Genomic DNA, 16,212 nt, shown 5'->3' with positions numbered 1-16,212 from the left:
AATGAGGTCAGTTATCTTCTGCGGTTAGGAGCCTTAGAGATAAGAAGCATGTGTGTGATTTAAGACTCTGTTTGAGTTTGTCGTCAAAGTGTACTTTTCGAATACTTTGATACATGCACAAACACTCTAGAGAACATCAAAGGGGGTCGAAAAGCGGAAAATCGCAGCAGGGCTCCTAATTTGCCCTTACTGTGCAAAGTTACAGTTTGTACTGTGTTCTTTGCTGAAGCAGCACATTGTGCTGTGGGCAGATATGCGAGTGTGAGTCCACGTGAGGGGAACGCTGTTCCTCCACTCAGGGTAAACACGCATCATGTGATGTGTCCCGAGCAGCGAGGCAAAGTACAGGGAAATTCATGACTCCACTTAACATTAGCCGACTGGACGGTCACAAATAGCCAGTGGACAGAAGATATCAGAATTACAAAGGTCATGCCGACATAAGTCATGGGGCAAACACATGGATCTCACAGACATATTTATATTACAGTTTTATGAGCGGATCCTGTCTGGTTTAAAGGCTTATTTCACACAAAAAATTTAAATTTACTTACTTTTATGTTGTTCCAAACTCGTATGACTTTATTTCTTCAAAAAGGAGATGTTTCGGGGAACGTTCATGCAGCTCTTTTCTATTTAGTGACTCTCAGGCTTCCTAAAAGACAAAAAAAAAGAAAAAAACCCTACTATAATTGTGGTCCTTATGACTATACAGTTTGAAAGTTTGGGGTAAGTAAGACTTAATTTTTAAATACATAATACTTTTATTTTGTAAGAATGCATTATAAATTGATCAAAAGGGACAATAAAGACATTTATGATATCTAGTCTCTGTTCTGTGAAGACGCTTGTGGGTGTTCAGTGCTGTCGCTCTAATGTTATACTAGACTGCACATTTGGCCATATCTTCAGAAAATGCGATCACAAATGATATATAAAACTAAGATATCATTCTAATTTGACGAGGAATTAGACTTAAAAGAATTAGAAATGACATTCTGCTATTGGAGAGTGTTGCTATACAAACTACTAAGTGCGATCAATCAATGAACTGAACTCACTCATACTATCAAATAATATAATGTCATTCGAATTTGACATAATTTTCTTGTCCCTAATAATCAACACAATGAAGGTGAAACTATATACATAATATATATACATGTGTGTGTGTGTGTGTGTGTGTGTATATATATATATATATATATATATATATATATATATATATATATATATATATATATATATATATATATATATATATATATATATATATATATATATATATATATATATATATATATATATATATATATATATATATATATATATATATATATATATATATATATATATGTATATATATATGTATATATATATGTATATATATATGTATGTATATATATATATATATATGTATATATATATATATATATATATATATATATATATATATATATATATATATATATATATATATATATATATATATATATATATATATATATATATATATATATATATGTATGTATATATATATATATATGTATATATATATATATGTATGTATATATATATATGTATGTATATATATGTACGTATATATATGTATATATATGTGTATATATATATATATATATATATATATATATATATATATATATATATATATATATATATATATATATATATATATATATAGTGTATGTGTGTGTATATATGTGTGTGTGTGTGTGTGTATATATGTGTGTGTGTGTGTGTGTATATATATATATATATATATATATATATATATATATATATATATATATATATATATATATATATATATATATATATATATATATATATATATATATATATATATATATATATATATATATATATTATGAATATTATTATTTTTATGAATTCAATTAATTAGACTCATTAGGATCAATTAATGTCTTTTGATTATTAAAATTTAATTAAACCATTAAAATGGAATCCAGAAAACTTAAACTGGAAAACACAGAATTTGATCAAAAATAATACGGAATTTGAGGGGGAAAAATAAAAAATTTCATAGGGTCCTAAAAAAAATCCCCAAAATGTTAAACTTTAAATAAATTGTTGTTAAATCGTATGTGTCATGATTTTAATTAATTAGGCAACATTACTAACATTTAATTTATCTATTAAAATAGTAAAAAAAAAAATAAAAAAAAAACGGAATCTAGAACAATTAAAATGGAAAGTTAGTAGTTTTCTTATGTCAGTCACCTGACAGTTCCTCACTGCATTATCACTGCGTTCATACATCTCCTCCCTGCCTGGTGTGTCTTCCTGCAGGGCGTTTGCTCTCCCCACCCCACATGAATAACCTCTAACTCTTCTAACTTAGGACACTTCCAAACTGTCCCTTTCCTAATATTGAGTCACTCCCCCTGAAGGGAAGACCTCTTACTCTTTTGTCATTTTTGGTGCGCTGCAGACTTGTGGCCTAAATTAGCCAGTTGTTGTGTGCCGTCTCTCTTTTTAGGCAAAAAGTCAGCAGTCTCGAGTCTCAGCTTTTCCTTTTTTCTGATTTTCAGAGGCATCAGAGATCAAAAGCATCTCATTCAGAGAGTTTCTTTCCCAGTGGGCTTTCAGTCTAAGTGGGCCACGAGTGCATACGATGAATAAATGAGGGAAATAAAAAGGGTCAAATTCCCCACAGCCTCTGAATCACGCTGAGTTTTAATTTGTTTGTATGCGTTGGCTAACTCCTCATCTCGTCTGTCTAGGTTGCGGTGGTGAAGATGAAACACACCGAGCGTGTTTACGCCATGAAGATCCTCAACAAGTGGGAGATGCTGAAGAGGGCCGAGGTAAAGATGTTTCTGCTTCGTTTGTTAGATCTTTCTAAAATGGTTGCAAATATGTCAAAAATAAAAACTAGCAACAATTTAATGTATTTGCCAGCACAGATGTGAGTTTTATATGAATCTTAACCACAAACAAATGACTCTTATAAACAGGTTCTTTTTAACTAGTCAGTTGAAATGATTCACAAAACTCAAACCTACAAGATAGTTGACAATCAATCAGACTCACTCATTCAGTGAATCAATCAATTGTGTCCTTCATTGAACCACAGATAGTTATTTTGGTTATGTCCAACTTGAAATGAACCGTGAATCAGTGTGTACTTTAGATTCGTCAGACTTAAAGGGTTCATCAGACTTAGTTCACCCAAAACTGAAAATGATCCCATAATTTACTCACCCTCAAGCCATCCTAAGTGTATATGATTTTCTCAATCAGAATCATATTAAAAAATATTCTGGCTCTTCCAAGCTTTATAATGGGAGTGATCACTGGCTTCCGTACGTGTGTCGAGTATCAAGCTTCTTCCTAATGGCTTAATGACTACAATCACACCTTTCTGTAGAAGTGCAAGGTCATGTTCCTTTCTACTCCAGCTCTTTCTTGCCCCAGTTTCCGCCCGATCAGTCCTGACAGTGCCCACGGGCCTCCCAAAGGCATGTCAGGAGAACTTTTGTTGCTTTGGCTTGTCAGTAATCCTCTTTGAGCTTTACTGGGCTCTCTTTAGTCCTCCTCACATGTCCAGAGCCCCAATTCAAACAGAATCTAAGACTAACATCTGAAATGATGTCCGTCATCACTGCAGGGTAGATGTAGTTTAATTCATTGAATGAGTTACCCAATCGTTCTGTACCACCTAAAAACTAGAGCTGCACAATTAATTGAACATATTAAAAAACATATATGGGACATATTAAAAATCTGAACGCTCTTCAGTATAAAGCAAATGTTAACGCACATGACAAAATGTTAACACGTGTATTATTTTTCTTCAATAAAATTAGAATCTTCAATATAATTATGATGATGATAATTTTTATTACTAATATTTTATTAGATGTTGATAATTAGATGGTGATAATAATAATAATGGCAGTAAAATAATTTAATACATTTCTATTCTTCTATACGTCATGCGTCAGGTCAAAGTTTACTCTTCCACCGGAACTGGACTTGTGTACGGAAGCCAGTGATTCTAGTTTATAAAGTTATAAATATGGATAATTTTCTTCAGAAGGCCTTTATTAACCACCTGAAGCCGTATGGATTACTTTTATGATGGATGGATGTACTTTTTTGGGCTTCAAAATCTCAGTTACTATTCATTGCCATTTATAAGGCTTGGAAGAGCCAGGATCATTTTTTAACTCTGATAATGTTCGACTGAAAGAAAAAAAAAAAGTCATAAACACCCTAGGATGGCTTTTCATTTCTGGGTGAACTAACCCTTTTATATTAGTCTTATTGTTGACTGATTGTTTATCTAACAATGTGCATTTAACTAAATTAAGCTGAACTTTTCCCCCTAAGAAATATACAATCCTTCTATGAGCAATTTTGTCATTTGGCACCTAAACAACCAATGGCTCCTGAGACATTTTTTTAGTCTAGGGTGCAGGGAGGAGTAGTAGAGGTAGAGAAATATCGACCAAAATCCACTTTCAAGTTCAGGTGCATTATAAAAGGAACTGGGCTGCTGTCAAAGCACAGTGTTGGATATAACAAAAATTTGTTTTTTTAATGTTTTGATTTAACAAGTCTCTTTGCAACTTATGTAGACGGCGTGTTTCCGAGAAGAGAGGAACGTCCTGGTGAATGGAGACTGCCAGTGGATCACCACCCTTCATTACGCTTTCCAGGATGACAACTACCTGGTGCGCATCTCCGTCCCTACATGCACTTGTTATAGCACATAACTGAACTTTAGTCATTGTTTGCCAAATTTTAAAAACCACAACTGTCAAATTTTAAAACCTAAACAGTAATTTTAGTATTAATTGTATACTATTACAATAATTCTTAATATTTTAAATTGGCATTTATTTTTAAATAATTTTTAATTTTAGTTTAAGTTGTGACATTTTGTCATATTTAATTTTTTTTATATATTTCTATTTAGTTTTAATTTGATTTTCAGTTGTTGTCATTTTAATTCGCAAAATTTAAATGAAAAATTTAATTTTTTCCTTGGTGACTAACTGAAATAAAATAAGCTTAAGTTCATTTTTTATATATAATATATATATTTATTTCAGCTCTATTTCAATTAACAAAAACAATTTTTAGGTAAAAGGTTTTAGGTTAAAATAACACTGCTAATGCATGAATAACATCCATTCTGGGTGTAATTGAAAGATAAAACCTGTAAGCATGTAGGCTATGAAATTAATTTTTTATTTATTGAATTACTTTATTTAACTACATTTATAAATGAAATGGCATATATAATGTAGGTAATATATAATTACTGGGGATGCACCGATATGAAATTTTGGCCGATACCAATAACTGATAATTCTTTATATATTGGCCGATAAATCTAAAATAATTTTTGAGAGCCTGATTACAAAAACAGTTTCACCATTAAAAGCCATGTCCCAAGCACACAATTATAATGTTCTCATTATAGTTTTATGTAGCTTATATGACAGACTTGCACTGCACATGTTGCACTTAACTGTATTTTCCTTTTTGAAGTGATTTTCAATCATATTTCAAGCAATTCAAAATCATCATGGTGGACAGTGCGTATCTGAAGTGTCTCAGCTGAAGGAAATAATCCATTATTTATCGGCCAAATTTTCTTATCAGACCGATAACATTACAAAAGGACATATATCTGCTGATGCTGATATATGTGCATCTCTAATAATTATGTGATGTTTAAATAATTATCAAGGAAATGATGGGAAAAAATTGACTGATTAAAATGGCGTTTATCAGAGTGACTGATGCTGATTATTTGTAACGCAACCTCTGATGGCGCAATCCTCAAACACACTAATCCAGAGTACTGCATGTTATGGCACAATGCGTTCTGTGTTTGTGTGATAAATATATGCTAATCATGCTTCTCTTTGATGTAATCATGAGTCAGTGTTTGTGTAATTAAATGGTGTTGCGTGATAAGAGATGATAATGTCTCCTCCTACAGTACTTGGTGATGGATTATTATGTGGGCGGCGACCTGCTGACTTTGCTTAGTAAATTTGAGGACCGACTCCCAGAGGAAATGTCCAAGTTCTACGTGGCAGAGATGGTGCTCGCTATCCACTCCATCCATCAGCAGCGCTATGTACACAGGTGACATGACTGTGTGTTTGTGTGTGTGAAGAGGCAATTAAAGGGTTTGTTGTTGACCCAAAAATAAAAATGATCCCATGATTTACTCACCCTCAAGCCTTCCTATGTCTATATAACACCCAATCAGAGATCTATTTAAAAAATATTTTTAAAATTATCCTTGGTTTATAAAGGTAGTGAAGGGAAGGCCAAAAAAAAAATGCATCCATCCATCATAAAAGTAATCCATACGACTTCCAGGGGGTTAATAAAGGCCTTCTGAAGTGATTCGATTGGTTTTTGTAAGAAAGATATCCATATTTAAAACTTTATTAACTATAATAACTTGCTTCTGACAGATGTACGCATCGATTTGTGGACATTTGCATGTATGCATTTTGCAGATGCAAAATTATCTAAAGCGACTTACATTGCATTGTATACTTTTTTTTTTTTTTTAATCAGTTCATGCGTTACTTGGCAATCAAACCCATGACCTAGGCATTGCTAGGACTGTGTTCTACTGTTTGAGCTATGTGAATACAATCCTGTGCATTTGTCCTGGTCTTTTCATCAGGGTTTTGATTTGTTCTGAGAATTATATTTACCAGCACCTAAAAGTTGTGTAAAAAGCAAACTGTGGTTGGTCACTTTAAATATCTGATTGCCTCTTCCTGTCTAAGTGGGCTGATTTTAGCCAAAATAGGCTGCAGTGTGGGCCTGACTTTATGCCTGTAGTCGTTTTTTTTTTTTTTTTAACACAAGACTAGATCCAGACAAAACATTTCAAACAAGATCTGCTGCCCAATGTAGTATTTTGCCCATGTGTTTGAACACGTACTCACAAGCAAGACGGAGTGGTTATTGGCCTTGTTTGAGTGATGGGCACACTGGAGATCAACAGCACCCCACCCACGTCCACTCCCAGATGAAACATTTAATGAACTGACCGCAGATGGCCGTGGTGTTCTGGGCTGCAGATCTGTTCAGGTTCAGGGGCCTCTTCCTGGCTGCTTGTCCTGGGCTGCCATCCGGTCCAGCTGAGCCCCCTCTTCCTTCCTTCTGTGGAAGATTACGAGGGCTTCTCCTCTGATACAGTAGCGACGTTAAAGGGGTAGTTCAACAAAAATTGAACGTTTGCTCACCCTTGTGTGATTTACAACCAATATGACTTACAAAAGGAAACATGCAGCAGAATGTAGAGCTGCATGAATTAAAATAAAACTTGTGATATGGTTTAGTGATTATCAAATCGTGTAGTCTGCGATTCAATTTTTTTTGTATGTTTCAGAGTGAAGCGTATCAATTTTACACGTGAGCAAGTCATGATCTGGTGTTTTCAGTGTCTGAGAGCACATCAGTTGACAGTAAATGCTGCTCTGCATGAACTCTTCTCTGTATGTGCTTTGAGTTTGAGATGCTTATAACGTGCATTTAGGACCGTATTTAACGTGTATTTAACAGGTGGCAACCATCTTCTCAAACTTGCAATAAGTTGTCAACAAAAAAGAATCTTTAAAGGATTAGTTCACTTCAGGATTAAAATTTCCTGATAATTTGCTCACCCACATATCATCCAAGATGTTTGTCTTCAGTCAAAAAGAAATGAAGGTTTTTGAGGAAAACATTCCAGGATTTTTCTCCATATAGTGGACTTCACTGGGGTTCAACGGGTTGAAGGTCCAAATGTCAGATTCAGTGCAGCTTCAAAGAGCTCTACATGATCCCAGACGAGGGAAATTATATTATAATTTAAAAATTATATACTTTTTAACAACAAATGCTCGTCTTGCACTGCTCTGTGATGCTTAACGCATTACATAATCATGTTGGAAAGGTCACACATGACGTAGACGGAAGTATCAATCCAGTGTTTACAAAGCAAACGTGCAAAGACTAAGTCAAACAGCCTTTACAAAAAAAGGTAAAACAACAATGGTGTCGGTCGATTTTGAAGTTGGAGGAGAAAACGAGATGGAGTTTTTCGCTCTACCGCGGTACTTCCGCCTACATCATGCTTGACCTTTCCAACATGATTACATAATGCGTGGCGCATCGCAGAGCAGTGCAAAATGAGCATTTATGGTTAAAAAGTATATAATTTTTGTTTATTTTTTTAGAAAATGACTAGATAAGACTCTTATTCCTCGTCTGGGATCATGTAGAGCTCTTTGAAGCTGCACTGAAACTTGGCATTTGGACCTTCAACCCGTTGAACCCCAGTGAAGTCCACTATATGGAGAAAAATCCTAAATTTCAGTCTCTTTCTCACACAAAACTATCAGATTTCTTCACAAGACTTGGATTATAGTTCACAAGTCATTCAAGCTACTACTGTGATGCTTCTTTCTTTTTTTTGAGTCACTTTTGAGGCTTAACAGCACCAATCCTCTTCCATTTTAATTGAATGGAAAAGAACAGCATGAACATTCTTTAAAACATCTCCTTTTCTTTCACTGATGAAAGAAAGTCATACATGTTTGTAATGACATGAGGCCGAGTTAATGATGACTTTATTTAATTTTATTAATGGATAAACTATCCCTTTAACTCTATTCCCACAGCAGCCTTTTAAACTCGTCCCATCATTCTCACCAATAGTAGCCAGCCTGTCAGGCCAAAGCAGCTGACTAATGTCACGATAGCGCTCGTAAACGTGTGTCCACGGTGCAACCCTTCTTGCTTATACTGACACCCAGTGAGGTTGTGAATGGTGTGGTTTGTGTGTGTGTGAGATGAGTTTTGACACCATGTTTACTCTGTACCCGCTGTGCACGCCATGGTGCCAGGGCTGTGAATCAGAGGGCACAGTGTGTGTGGCCCAGCCGTGGAGAGACAGGGACTGAGTGTGTGTGAAAGGGGGATGGTGAACAAAGGCAGGCTGTTTACATGGAGAGCAGGGCATGGCTGGGCATGGAGAAACAGCCACCCTGGAGAGCTGCTGTCAGGGTGGGTTGCCCACTGGAGTAATAACACCTCAGTGCAGGGCTGCGTCAGCTGTGGGGTTTTCTCCTCTGTCAGAGGCATTTTTATAGTGGTGGTCCTCAACTGGTGGGTTATGACCCAAAAATGGGCCACAAATCTGTTCTAAATTTTCAATGTGAATAATATGCAACCTACCAAATCGTCACTATTGGGCAGAAACATTGTAGCCCCAATAATTTATACTTTTATTCAGCAGGATGCATTAATTTAATCCAAAGGGTCAGTAAAGACATTTTTAATGTTAAAAAAAGTGTATATCATGGTTTCCACCAAAATATTAATCAGCACAACTGTTTTTCAACGTTGATCATAATAGTAAATGTTTCTTGAGCAGTAAATCAGCATATTAGAATGATTTCTGAAGGATCATGTGACAGTGAAGACTGGAGTAATGATGCTGAAAATTCAGCTTTGATCACAAGAATAAATTATTTTGAAACATTTTTAAAATAAGCTTTTTAAAAATAGAGAGAAATTTATTATTATTTTTTTTAAAAAAGTAATATTTCCCAATTTTTTTTACTGTATATTTGATCCAATAAATGTAATATATAATATATATAATATATATAATATAATATATATATACATACATACATATATCTACATATACATACACATACATATATATTGTGTGTGTATGTGTATGTGTATGTATATGTATATGTATGTGTATGTACAGGGAGTGCAGAATTATTAGGCAAGTTGATTTTCTGATCATATTTTTTTTCCAAGTACATTTTACCAATTCCAATCCACATCAATCTTAATAACTACCATTAATATTGTTTTTAATCATTTATAAGTGATACATAATAGTTCATGAAGGCTGGAAATGAAAAACGCCTATTATTCAGGTGTGCAGAATTATTAGGCAGGTTTTCTTTTACAGGCCAAATGAGCCAAAAAAGAGATTTAACTCAGACTGAAAAGTCAAAAATGATTAAATACTCATGAGAAGGACGCAATACTAATGCAATACTAGAAATTGCAAAGTTAAAGCATGACCAATGGACAGCAAAACGCTCATTGGGTCAGCGGGGTCATACAAAAACAGGTGGAAAAGAAAAGACGCATGTTAACTGCAAAAGAATTAAGAATTAAGGTGAAGAATTAAGTGTGAAACCATCAGGAACCCTTTAGTCTCCAGCGCCACCATTTTCCAGAACTGCAACCTACCTGGAGTCTCCAGAAGTGTGAGGTGTCAGGATCTCAGAGACTTAGGCTAGCTAAAGAATCCTAAAAAATGACCCGCTCTTAATAAAAATCACAAGCTGAAGTGTTAGAAAATACATGAAGACTGGGTTTTTATAGGCCTTATAGACAGACGGCTTGAGAGTGACTCTTGAAGGACCAGCACCACATCCTCTTGTACCACCGTTTGAAGAATTCATCTTCCAAAATCTGACAGTAAGTTTTAGAAGATCATTTTTAGTCCATATCTGCAAGACGGACATTTCAGGATAAGAGATGGACTAAAAGTGAACTCCCACATCTTACTGCCAGATTCTGGAAGATAAATTCTTCAAATGGTGGTACAAGAGGATGTGGTGCTGGTCCTTCAAGAGTCACTCTCAATCTGTCTGTCTATAAGGCCTATAAAAACCCAGTCTTAATGTATTTTCTAACACTTCAGCTTGTGATTTTTATTAAGAGCAGGTCATTTTTTAGGATTCTTTAGCTAGCCTAAGTCTCTGAGATCCTGATACCTCACACTTCTGGAGACTCCAGGTAGGTTGCAGTTCTGGAAAATGGTGGCGCTGGAGACTAAAGGGTTCCTGATGGTTTCACACTTAATTCTTCACCTTAATTCTTAATTCTTTTGCAGTTAACATGCGTCTTTTCTTTTCCACCTGTTTTTGTATGACCCCGCTGACCCAATGAGCATTTTGCTGTCCATTGGTCATGCTTTAACTTTGCAATTTCTAGTATTGCATTAGTATTGCGTCCTTCTCATGAGTATTTAATCATTTTTGACTTTTCAGTCTGAGTTAAATCTCTTTTTTGGCTCATTTGGCCTGTAAAAGAAAACCTGCCTAATAATTCTGCACACCTGAATATAAGGCATTTTTCATTTCCAGCCTTCATGAACTATTATGTATCACTTATAAATGATTAAAAACAATATTAATAGTAGTTATTATGATTGATGTGGATTGGAATTGGTAAAATGTACTTGGAAAAAAAATATGATAAAAAAATCAACTTGCCTAATAATTCTGCACTCCCTGTATATGTATATATGTGTGTGTATATGTGTATATATATATATATGTGTGTGTGTGTGTGTGTGTATATATATGTATATGTATATGTGTATATATATATGTGTGTGTGTGTGTGTGTGTGTGTGTGTGTGTGTGTGTATATATATATATATATATATATATATATATATATATATATATATATATATACACACACACATATATATATATATATATATATATATATATATATATATATATATATATATATATATATATACACACATATATATATATATATATATATATATATATATATATATATATATATATATATATATACACACATATATATATATATATATATATATATATATATATATATATATATGTATTACACACATCCACAGCATTTATTAGTTTTTGTTAATGTTAGTTAATAAAAATACAATTGTTCATTAATATTATTTCACAATTGTATTAGAAAATGTTAAAATGAACATTTACAATTAAAAAAATGCTATAGCCATAGAAGTGCTGTTCATTGTTAGTTCATGTTAACCAATAGTTTATGTAGTTAACCCATGCAAACAAATGAGATCTTATTGTAAAGTAATATCCATTATTTTGGAGCAGATTCATCAGGTATTTAGTAGAAACAAGGCCAAATAAGGCAAATACCGACCTGTACAGGTTGCGTGATATCCTCTTATCCTCAGAAACCAGAACTCTGCTTAATGGTTTTAAAGAAAAATGATACAACCCAGACTTCATTAAATACAAGTGAACATGGTTTGTGCTGACCACATTGTGTTTGTGTAACTACAGAGAGCATGAAACCACTGAAATTCAAGAGACGTTTTAGAAACCAAAATTGTAGATTTTTCTATTCAGTCCATGTCATGTTAGTACTTTTACATATTAGTGGGCCCATGCAGTTCATTTAATTCTATTAATTATAATAATAATAATAATAATCTTTAATGACATTTTTGTGTGCTAAACATTGTGGCGCAGAGAAATCTGAGTCATGAAGGTAAACGGGTTGCTTTTGAAAGTTCCTCTTGAATGATTTCATTCTTAAATATTGTGTTTTCTGTTCCCACAGGGATATAAAACCAGATAACGTGCTACTGGACATGAACGGTCACATCCGTCTCGCTGACTTCGGCTCCTGTCTGAAGATGATGCAAGATGGCACGGTGAGTATGTGATGAAGGTCCCGACTTTGAACTGCAGTGTCAGTCTAAAACCAGAGCCTGTTTGTCATCCTTTCAGGGTGGTCTCCATCTGTTGGGTGAGAGCTCTGCCCCTACCCTCTCCTCTCTCTGCTTCTGACATTAATAGAGCTGCTTTTGGCCCTGCTGCCCTTGAAGGGGAGGGCTAATTAGAAAGGCCCGTCGCTGCCCACCCCTCTGGCTCACAGACTGATGAGTCACCATAGTGCACTGATAACAAGACCAAGGCCAAAACGGCTTTTATCTACTGCTTGCTGTGTGTGTGTGTGTGTGTGTGTGTGTGTGTGTGTGTGTGTGTGTGTGTGTGTGGCGTTTGCACCAGCAGCATGTGGAAGGGCAGAACAGGGCTTTAGTTTTTCAGCTGCACATGTGATGTGTTCCACCAACTGAGCAGATCCCTGTATGTTTGTGGATGTTACTTTTTATTTAGATATTGAGTAGAGATTATAGGGCTGCACTAGGCTTGCTGCGATAGTCGGTGTTGACTGTGTTACCGGTGTTCAGCCGTCACTTGCCCACCGCAGCACCACCCCCACGATCATTTTGATCTTTTATAGTAATAAAAATCATTTAGTTCAGTTAGAAAACAGACACTACAATTAAAAACTGAACGCATTTGCTCAATGCGGTGTGAGCTGAACAGGAGTCAGATTTCATTTATCAGGAGTGAGGAGCTGACTGACAAGACGATGGCAGAAGATTTTTGGCTTTGTGCAATATATTGGATTTAAAAGATTAGTTCACTTTCAAATGAAAATTAGCCCAAGCTTTACTCACCCTCAAGCCAACCTAGGTGTATATGACTTTCTTCTTTCTGATGAACACAATCGGAGAAATATTAATAAATATCCTGACGCATCTGAGCTTTATAATGGCAGTAAGCGTTACCAAACGAGTATGAAGCTGAAGAAAGTGTCTCCATCCACATTCATCCATCATAAACGTACTCCACACGGCTACAGGGGGTTAATAAAGGCCTTCTGAAGCGAAACGATGTGTTTGTGTAAAAAAAATCCATATTTAACAAGTTATCTAGTTTCCGCCAGACCGCCTTCTGTATTCAACTTAATTATTATTATGGACCCACTTTATATTAAATGGCCTTAACTACTATGTACTTACATTTTAAATGAATCATTTGATACAATGCACTTATTGTGTACATACATGTTTCTACATTGTACTTATATTTTAAAAACACCTGCATGTAATTACATCTGTAATTAATTTCTGTAATTACATTTATAATTACACTGTTGACCCATCCCTTACCCCTTACCCCTACCCTTAAACCTACCCATACCACCAAAGCTTTCCCTAACCTTACCCGTACCCCACCTCAATAGCAGCAAATGTGTTTTGCAATTCAATCTGAACCCAATAAGTACATTGTACTTATTTTTTGATGTAAGTACATAGTAGTTAAGGCCACTTAATATAAAGTGGGACCATTATTATTAGTCATATTGGTATATTATAATCAATATTTTTGCCCCAATTGTGCAGCTCTACAAATAAGCAATCTGTGATTATGATGGTTATATAGGCATAGGTTATATATTGCTTTAAGGCAATATAGTTCTCTCAGTATCTTTCAGTGTTATCTTCAGTCTTTGCCTTCTCAGCAATCAAACATTTTACAAAAATAACCGGAAGTCAAGATGTGTTTTGAGTGCTTTTGTATGTCACATGTTTATGAGTGAGATTGAGCAAGTTATTGTGCAATTTTCAAAGTTAATGTGTCTAGAGTACACTACCATTCAAAAGTCTCATATAAGTTTCATCTGCTCACCAAGGCTGCATTTATTTAATCAGAAATACAGTAAAAAATAGTAATATTGTGAAATGTTATTACATTAAAATAAAAATAACTTTTCTATTTTAATATTTAAAATATTTAAAATGAATTTTATACCTGTGATGATGAATTTTCAGCATCATTACTGTCACATGATCCTTCAGAAATCATTCTAATATGCTGTTTTGGTGTTATTGATGTTAATATTAAACATTTAATATTGTCAATGTTGAAAGTAGTTATGCTGCTTATTATTTTTGTGGAAACCACAATTGTTGTTCTTTTGAATTCATCAAAGAATCCTGAAAAAATTTATTTGAAATGGAAATCTTATGACAATATATCTTTTACTGTCACTTTTGATCAATTTAATGCATCTTTCTTTTAAAAAAAAAAAACTATATCTTACACTTTTGATCGGTAGTGTACATACACTATTATGTTTTTTTTCCCATGCTTGCGTCGCATTTAATTGCAAACGAAGACCTATCCAGCCTTGTTTATGATTTTACTTCCTGTCATCACCTGTGCAGGTCCAGTCATCAGTGGCTGTGGGCACACCAGACTACATCTCTCCAGAGATCCTGCAGGCCATGGAGGACGGCATGGGGAAATACGGGCCAGAGTGTGACTGGTGGTCTCTAGGCGTCTGCATGTATGAGATGCTCTATGGCGAGACACCTTTTTACGCCGAATCCTTGGTGGAGACCTACGGGAAGATCATGAACCATGAGGTGAAACGCTTCATCATTGTGTATTTCTTGTATTTGTTCAGTTTACATGTTTCCCACCACTGACACATTTGGATCTTGGGGATTTCTCATGATAGAAAAAGCATGAACCACAGTGAATCAGTTTAAAAATCTGTATTTATAGCCAGTACAAACTAAAGCTCAAGGTAATTAACGTGACAAATAACATCCCGCCTGTAACTCCGTTGGGACACATAACATGGCTCATAAAATCAGGACTGCACTAATTTTATCGGGACATCTGGTCACTCTGAAACCACTACTCAGAGTAGTATTTTTCTTTTCATTAGGGGCCAAGCACCGAAGGTGTTTAGGCACCTATTGTAATCATTGACGTACCTATTATTTTTCTTTCGTTTGCGCTCTGGAAGTCTATAGCAGCCCATAGAACCACTTGCAGGACAGTTATGAAATTTGGCACACAGATAGAGGACAGTCTGGACTGTTACCATAGCAAATTTGTAGTCTCTAACTAAATCTCTTTAGCACCAACAACTGTCCAAAGTTGTACTCACATTTAAGTTAATAACTTTTGAACCTTAAGGATGCCTAATTTCCCTGCAATTTTGAATGTTTTATAAAACCTACTTTTTCAACCTCCTCCTAGTCCGGCACTTTGATTTTCAGGAAAACTGACCCAGATCATCTTCAGACGGGGTCAATAAAAAGTTAAGGAATTCAAAATGATTTGCCAAACCGTTTTTGAATAATACACAAACAAATTTTACGTAGGGTTTATGAAAATAGATGTTAAGCTCCTCACACTCCGCTCCTCAAACTCCGCAACGCTTTTTCGTATTCACACCAAATTTGGTACGTATCATCACAAGCATGACCTGAGGCTACATGCTGCATTAGGTTCAGGACGGCATGCTGAGTCAAATGATATACAATTTTCCCATATCGGCCATTTTGGACGTCCGCAATTTTGGATTGTGTAGTAAAATGCTTTTTTACACAAACGCGTTAACGTATCGAAATAAAACTCGGTATGGGTCATCGGCATGATGCCCTGAAGAAGTCTGAGAAGTTTCGAGCCAGCGCCACCTAGTGGTAAAATCAAATTTTCACATACTTATAACATGCTAGGTTTGGTCTTATGG

General features: G+C 34.8%; 1 protein-coding gene across 8 annotated transcripts in view; it reads left to right on the top strand.

The window, feature by feature from the left end:
* cdc42bpb (CDC42 binding protein kinase beta (DMPK-like)) overlaps positions 1 to 16,212 on the top strand; it is a 98,223-nt gene that overhangs the window by 37,244 nt on the left and 44,767 nt on the right. For all 8 annotated transcript variants that reach the window (XM_048208335.1, XM_048208333.1, XM_048208337.1 and 5 more), the window contains exons 3-7: positions 2,766 to 2,849; positions 4,626 to 4,721; positions 6,002 to 6,150; positions 12,430 to 12,523; positions 14,891 to 15,091. In XM_048208335.1, the coding sequence (XP_048064292.1) occupies positions 2,766 to 2,849; positions 4,626 to 4,721; positions 6,002 to 6,150; positions 12,430 to 12,523; positions 14,891 to 15,091 (624 nt within the window). The remainder of the gene's footprint in view (positions 1 to 2,765; positions 2,850 to 4,625; positions 4,722 to 6,001; positions 6,151 to 12,429; positions 12,524 to 14,890; positions 15,092 to 16,212) is intronic.

The sequence above is a fragment of the Megalobrama amblycephala genome, linkage group LG11, assembly GCF_018812025.1.
Source record: "Megalobrama amblycephala isolate DHTTF-2021 linkage group LG11, ASM1881202v1, whole genome shotgun sequence".
Classification (NCBI taxonomy): domain Eukaryota; kingdom Metazoa; phylum Chordata; class Actinopteri; order Cypriniformes; family Xenocyprididae; genus Megalobrama; species Megalobrama amblycephala.
The sequence above is the reverse complement of the archived record's forward strand: the minus strand, read 5'-3'. Positions and strand labels throughout refer to the sequence as shown.